Raw genomic sequence first — 6,630 nt, 5'->3', positions numbered from 1 at the left:
CCGCGTTCTCTAACGCTTCTGCTGTACGATCTACAAGGGTACGTAGATCACTCATCCCCTCTCGTAGATGGACATCACCGTGATAGGCTTCGTGCGCGTAGGAAATTTTTTGTTTCCCATGCGACGTTCCCCAACAACATAAATCTATCAGTGGGGAGGAAACATTGAAGCTCACCATGGTACCGACGCACGTGTAGTACCCCCTGTCTGGGTTCTGAATGCTCCAGGAGATCCATCTTGACGCCTTCCGACAAGGATTGCACCAACATAACTTCTTCGACTCGTACACCATCGTGCTCTCCCTGTAGGGCATCGGCGATCTCAATTCCTCCCCTTTCCTTCTCGCGGCTCGACGGAAGAGAGGAATAGATCCGTCTAGATCCGTCGTCATCCTGCATAATCTACTCCGTCGCCGCCCTGTTCAGGATTTACCTTCCTGCATAATCTGCTCTGTCGCCGCCCTGTTCAGAATTTGCCTTTGCCGTTGCCCAATCCTAGTTCCCCCCTTCAAAATCCTCAATAGTCATAAGGAATCCCCGGTTAACTTTTGCCAGCCATGTCAACATGTTTTGCTCTAAAACATCATCAGAATTTGATTTAGACTAGGATTAGTGAGTTTAGGATGCAAATGGCAGGGATTTTAACTTTAGGATTCAATTTACCGAACGTCTATCGGTTTAAGGTTTAAAATTGACTTTTCCTAAATATAGACGAACGCTTTATTACGATTACGATGGAGTTACAAATACATGTACACGGGGTCCACAAATACGTCACACACACAACATATATACTCCGGCACCTCGATCGGCGCCCATTATTTATCCGTAGGAACGCATGCATAAGTACGCATGCTACCGAGCTTTGACCGAACACACACACACAGGTCGATCGCTAGCTGCCTAGCTTAACTCAGTGCTGTCCGCCGGGAAGCTTCTCCTTGATCTTGTCCATGACACCCTTCTTCTCGCCGGTGGCCTCCGCGCCGTGCGTGCCGGTGCCGGCGTACTCGCCGGCCGCCGGCGTGTGCTGCTGCCCGGCGGCGTCCTTGTGGGCACCACCGGGGAGCTTCTCCTTGATCTTCTCCTTCATCCCTTTCTTCCTCCTCCCGCCAACGCCGTCGTCCTCAGACTACATATTAACAAAACAAGAAGCACACCAAGGTAAGATGACCGATCGAGTGCCTCGATGTATATAGCGGCACATCTGTCCCTGAAGGCCTGAACTCACCGAGCTGGAGCTGGAGCTGCCGGAGCGGCGCAGGACACCGTCGGTCTTGTGGTCGTCCCTGGTCGGCTGGAGCTGCCCCGTGCCCGCGGCGGCGGCGGCGCCGTGAGTCCCCGTGGGTCCGCCGGTGGCGCCGCCGTGGCCGGCCACGGGCTGGCCGTACTCCTCCACCTTGTCGGTGGCGCGGCCGGTCTGTCCCTGGTACTCCATTGTCGCGCCTTACGTAGACCGGTCGATCTGCCGATGATGTGTATGGCTGTGTAAGTGTTGAACTGCTGCGAGTTACGATGCAGACAAGTGCGACTGCAAGTGGATATTTATAGGTCTCGGAATGGTACAGGTGTTCGAGTTCGAGATGTGTATTGACACTAGCTTACAGGTGTGTGGAGTTGAGTGGTCATCTCGCCAATAAACAAATCCACACGGCCTCGTCGTCGGCGGCACGTAGGGGTTCGTACTCTCTCGAAGGGCATGACTCCTCCATCGACGCATGCATCCGGACAGGTAGATGGTAGGTGGAAAATATGTTTCCAACTACAGTTTAGTTTTGCCTACACCTCCATGGCTCATACCTTCCGTCCAGACAGGCAGACCGTTCAATCATAAAAAATAGACCCCGTTGATCCCGGTATTTAAACGTCCGGACTGATCGATATTTTCCATATCTAACTCAAATATAAAAGAGATGTAAGGGAGCCCACACGTTCCTGCCTGGACCGTATTGATCCGTATTGACCCATATATTTCTCATTGTTTGACGGATCAAACCCTCGTCACTTCACTTTATTTTCCTCCATTCTCATCTATCACCCTATCTCACCTTCAGCGATCTCCGGCATTCTCCGACATGGAGGGCAGCGGATCCGACTCTGATGAGTCTGGATCCATCGACTGGGGAGTCGTCCTCTGTGGAGTGAAGGAGGCAATGACGATTCACATTGCACTGTGTTGCTCTCGCGAGGATGGCGCCCGACTGACGTCAGGATCTGTCTGCTGCGACTCCATAGCGTCCACTCAATGGGCGCTCGGTTTCTCTGTGGCGGATCATCGAGGTCCTGGCGGGCGGACCCATCGACCAGTTCAGCGAACTTCGAGTCCCACCGGAAACGGCCCGCCGTGGGAAGGAAAGGATAAGGGTCGCCGAGGCCTATCTCGCGGAGGAAATGTCGGAGGTGGAGGCGGAGGCGGAGGCGGCTGATGCGGCAGCGCGGACATCCACAGAGGTGGAAGCCATCCACGTCCGCGTTTTGAAGAAACGCCAATGAAGGAACATGCGTGCCGCGCGAGCAGAATCAGGTGGTCCGTGAAATAGCCGGACTGGCATTGAAGGAGATGAAGGAGGTGAGCCACGACGAGGACAACTTCGAAGACGAGCAAATCCGGCTTGATCCGTACTGCATCTTCGACCGGTACTTCGGAAAAGGCAAGGATGGCCGTGGCTAATGTCCATCATAGCCAAACATGTCAAATTTTGATAGTACGATGACATGTTAGTAGTGATGGAGTAGTCGAATGATGTGTATAAATTTATCGACGTAATTGCATGATTTGCATGAATTTGAGATATGAGATTTGAGGTGTCCGGGTTTAAAATAAAATATTGTTAAACCGTGATCGGTCAGTGTCCATGGATGCGCTCAGGCGTATCCGCGGACGTTTAAAGGACTGAATTGCAATTTTCGTCTGTAGATGCTCTAAGTTGCTCAAATTTGAAATTCCGATCCGATCAATTGATTTTGTTTTGAAAGAAGATGGTGGTGCGACGGATCACTGATTTCGCCGCTCACGGCGCCAGGGAAGCAAGGCCCGGTGATGTCGATAAGGCTTCGGCCAGGAATAGCCGTAGCAGTTTGGGGTGAGGACGTGGGTCCACGTGCTGAGATGCAACTTAACTTTATTGATTGATTAATTTGTACAAGTGAGGTTTAACTATTCATATTTTAATTTTACTTTTGCATTTACAACATAATGTTTTACAGAAATAGTTAAAACTTTGAGATGGATTGATGCCTCGAGGAGCAACTTTTTTGCATTTTTGCATGTATATATGTACATATGTAGGCGCACGGGTAAATTTGGTTTGATTCTCTGCTAATAATGAAGAATTTGTTTGATCATATTCCAGCTCACGGGAATTTCTTTGTGCCGAATTTCTCTGTGCCGATCCTTATTTTTATAATTCATTTGTACTATATTTTGAAAGAAAAAATATTAACACAAAAATTATGGTGGAATTCCTTTCGTTCCTCATGTGCTACCATCACTCTTTCTTCCAAAATTCTATAGGATTTTTTAGGACATGGCAATTTAATCTTGTGTTTCCTTATTCTCGCATTTTGAGAACCTGACCAAACAGAGAGGCCCTGATCTATAAACGTATTGTTTCTATAAAATTATATCACTATCTTGAGGGCGTTGCCAATGGAGCCCAGGGATCGAAGGTCGTTGCCGCCTAGTTCTTAGCTTCTCTTGTATTTTTGTTCGGCGGCATTGTCGCCTTCCGGCCAATGTATGTTGCTGTATCTTTTTACGTTCTGCTTTGTTTGATGGCTTTTTCATCTTCGATCGCGTATTTATGATTGTTGCTTTATATATAAAGCAGAACGGTAGTCTGTTTCGAGATCTTTTGTCTATACATCCAAGATTACTTGTATTTTGTCTCATGTGTCTACCATAGCTACATATCATACATTATTATGTCATTTTAAGTAGTGATCCACACCTTATCACACACACTCTAAAAGTTGACCCTCCACCTTTCATCATAAATACCTCTCAAAAATAGAAAGATTTTTCTTGAAAGAAGTGTGGAAATAAAGATGTTAAATTCATCATATACTATGAACTCCGAGGACTGATGGGTTATGCTGCCACCGGTCACAAGTTATGCGGTGAGATCTCGGGCTACCAGTTTCGTCCACCGAAGTTGCAACCGGGGCGGTACCCATGCTGGCACTAGTAGGGGCATGTAATGTTGTGATTGACGAGAGTTGGGTCTACCAGTCATGACCTCATCGCCGATGTTGCAACCGTACGACATTCACAATGGAACTAGCAATGACAACGCTGCAACGACAACAAGTTCATGCGCGAATGTGAGAGAGAGTAAATTGCAAAAAACCACCATAATTAGGGACGCGAAAACAGAAAACTGTCACCATTCATTTTGTTTTCAAAAAACCACCAACATTGTGCTAACAGTTTTCAAAAAACTTGATACACTGATTTGCCGCGTTTGAGTGAATTTCTAACTGATGGGCCCTACTGTCAGGCGCCACATGTCCCAGGGTAGACGGCGACCGTGACGGGCCGTTAGCCCGAAATCTTATCTCCCCCCCTCTGACTACCAGCTCGAGCTCGCTCTCTCCCATGGCCACTGATACGTCTCAAACATATCTATAATTTTTGATGGTTTCATGATGTTATCTTGTCATCTTTGGATGTTTTATGTACCTTTTATATTTTTTTGGGACTAATTTATTGATTCAGTGCCAAGTGCCAGTTCCTGTTTTTTCTGTATTTTTGGCTCTTTTCAGATCTGATTTTGGAACTGAGTCCAAACGGAATAAAATCCCCGAAATGATTTTTTCCCGAACGGAAGAAGATCAGGGGGCCTGTGGGCCAAGCCAGGAGGGCTCCAGGGAGCCCACAAGCCCCCACTCCGCCACCTGGGGGAGGCGGCGGTGTCAGGGCTTGTGGCCTCCCTGAGCGCCCCCTGACCTAGATCTTTCGCCTATATATTCCCTAAAATACAACAAAAAATCACGGGAGCCTCGAAAATACTTTTCCGCCGCCGCAAGCTTCCGTTTCCGCGAGATCTCATCTGGAGACCCTTCTCGGCGCCTTGCCGGAGGGGACTTTGGAGTTGGAGGGCTTCTTCATCATCATCATCGCCCCTCCAATGACTCGTGAGTAGTTCACTTCAGACCTACGGGTTCGTAGTTAGTAGCTAGATGGCTTCTTCTCTCTCTTGGATCTTCAATACAAAGTTCTCCATGATCTTCATGGAGATCTATCCGATGTAATATTCTTTGGCGGTGTGTTTGTCAAGATCCGATGAATTGTGGATTTGTGATCAATTATCTATGATATATATTTGAGTCTTTGCTGATTTCTTATATGCATGATTTGATATCCTTGTAAGTCTCTCCGAGTCTTGGGTTTTCTTTGGCCAACTAGATCTATGATTCTTGCAATGGGAGAAGTGCTTGGTTTTGGGTTCTACCATGTGGTGACCTTTCCCAATGACAGTAGGGGCAGCAAGGCACACATTAAGTAGTTGCCATCAAGGGTAACAAGGTGGGCTCTGTCGTTGATATGAGATTGTCCACCTACATCATGTCATCTTGCTTAAGGCGTTACTCTGTTCTTTTGGACTTAATACACTAGATGCATGCTGGATAGTGGTCGACGTATGGAGTAATAGTAGTAGATGTAGACAGTATCGGTCTACTTGTTTGGACGTGATGCCTATACATATAATCATTGCCATAGATATCGTCACGACTTTGCGCGGTTCTATCAATTGCTCGACAGTAATTTGTTCATCCACCGTCTACTTGCTTTCATGAGAGAAGCCACTAGTAAACACTACGGCCCCCGGGTCTATTCACATCTATCGTTTACACCTCCGCTTTTACTTTGCTTTGTTACTTTGTTGCTTTCAGTTCTCACTGGGCGAACAATCTATAAGGGATTGACAACCCCTTCATAGCATTGGGAGCAAGCTTTTGTGTTTGTGCAGGATCTTGTGATACTCCTCCACTGGATTGATACCTTGGTTCTCAAACTGAGGGAAATACTTGCCACCGCTGTGCTACATCACCCTTTCCGCTTCGAGGGAACACCAACGCAAGGCTCCAAGGCCACGGGGGAAATCCTTTGCATATTTGCCTAGGAAGTCCCTTAAGGCGTAGCCGCAGCAGAAGGATTCCTCGTGCCGTCGATACGACTATTCCAACCAGGGAAGTAGACCCGGGGGCCATAGTGTTCACTAGAGGCTTCTCTCATGATAGCAAATATTACGGTGGGCGAACGAATTACTGTCGAACAATTGATAGAACCGCGCAAAGTCATGACGATATCTAAGGCAATGATCATACGTATAGGCATCACGTCCGAGACAAGTAGACCGATACTTTATGCATCTACTACTATTACTCCACACTTCGACCGCTCTCCAGCATGCATCTAGTATATTGAGTTCATAACAAACAGAGTAACGCCTTAAGCAAGATGACATGATGTAGAGGGATAAATTCATCCAATAGATATAAACCCCATCTTTTTACCCTTGATGGCAACAAGACGATGCATGCCTCGCTACCCCTTATGTCACTGGGTGAGGTCACCGCAAGGTATGAACCCAAAACCGAGCACTTCTCCCATTGCAAGAATTATAGA

General features: G+C 47.4%; 1 protein-coding gene across 1 annotated transcript; it reads right to left on the bottom strand.

Annotated features, from left to right (window-relative positions):
- Nucleotides 1–695: 695 nt before the first annotated feature.
- On the bottom strand, nucleotides 696–1,514 carry LOC123452064 (dehydrin DHN2). The gene is made up of 2 exons (XM_045128639.1): nucleotides 1,231–1,514; nucleotides 696–1,131 (listed from the first exon to the last, which is right to left on the bottom strand). Exons 1-2 carry the CDS (start codon nucleotides 1,435–1,437, stop codon nucleotides 913–915), a joined length of 426 nt encoding a protein of 141 aa, XP_044984574.1. The 5' UTR covers nucleotides 1,438–1,514; the 3' UTR covers nucleotides 696–912.
- Between the last annotated feature and the right edge of the window lie 5,116 nt (nucleotides 1,515–6,630).

This window comes from Hordeum vulgare, chromosome 5H (assembly GCF_904849725.1).
Source record: "Hordeum vulgare subsp. vulgare chromosome 5H, MorexV3_pseudomolecules_assembly, whole genome shotgun sequence".
Classification (NCBI taxonomy): Eukaryota; Viridiplantae; Streptophyta; class Magnoliopsida; order Poales; family Poaceae; genus Hordeum; species Hordeum vulgare.
Note: the sequence above shows the minus strand (reverse complement) of the source record. Positions and strands in the feature narration are given on the sequence as shown.

What these genes read in the sequence shown, in the direction of transcription:
- LOC123452064 (XM_045128639.1), bottom strand. Translation starts at nt 1,437, where the DNA reads ATGGAGTACCAGGGACAGACCGGCCGCGCCACCGACAAGGTGGAGGAG. An exon ending in GCAGCTCCAGCTCCAGCTCG is followed by an intron (nt 1,132 to 1,230) that starts GTGAGTTCAGGC and finishes GTTAATATGTAG; the next exon opens with TCTGAGGACGACGGCGTTGG.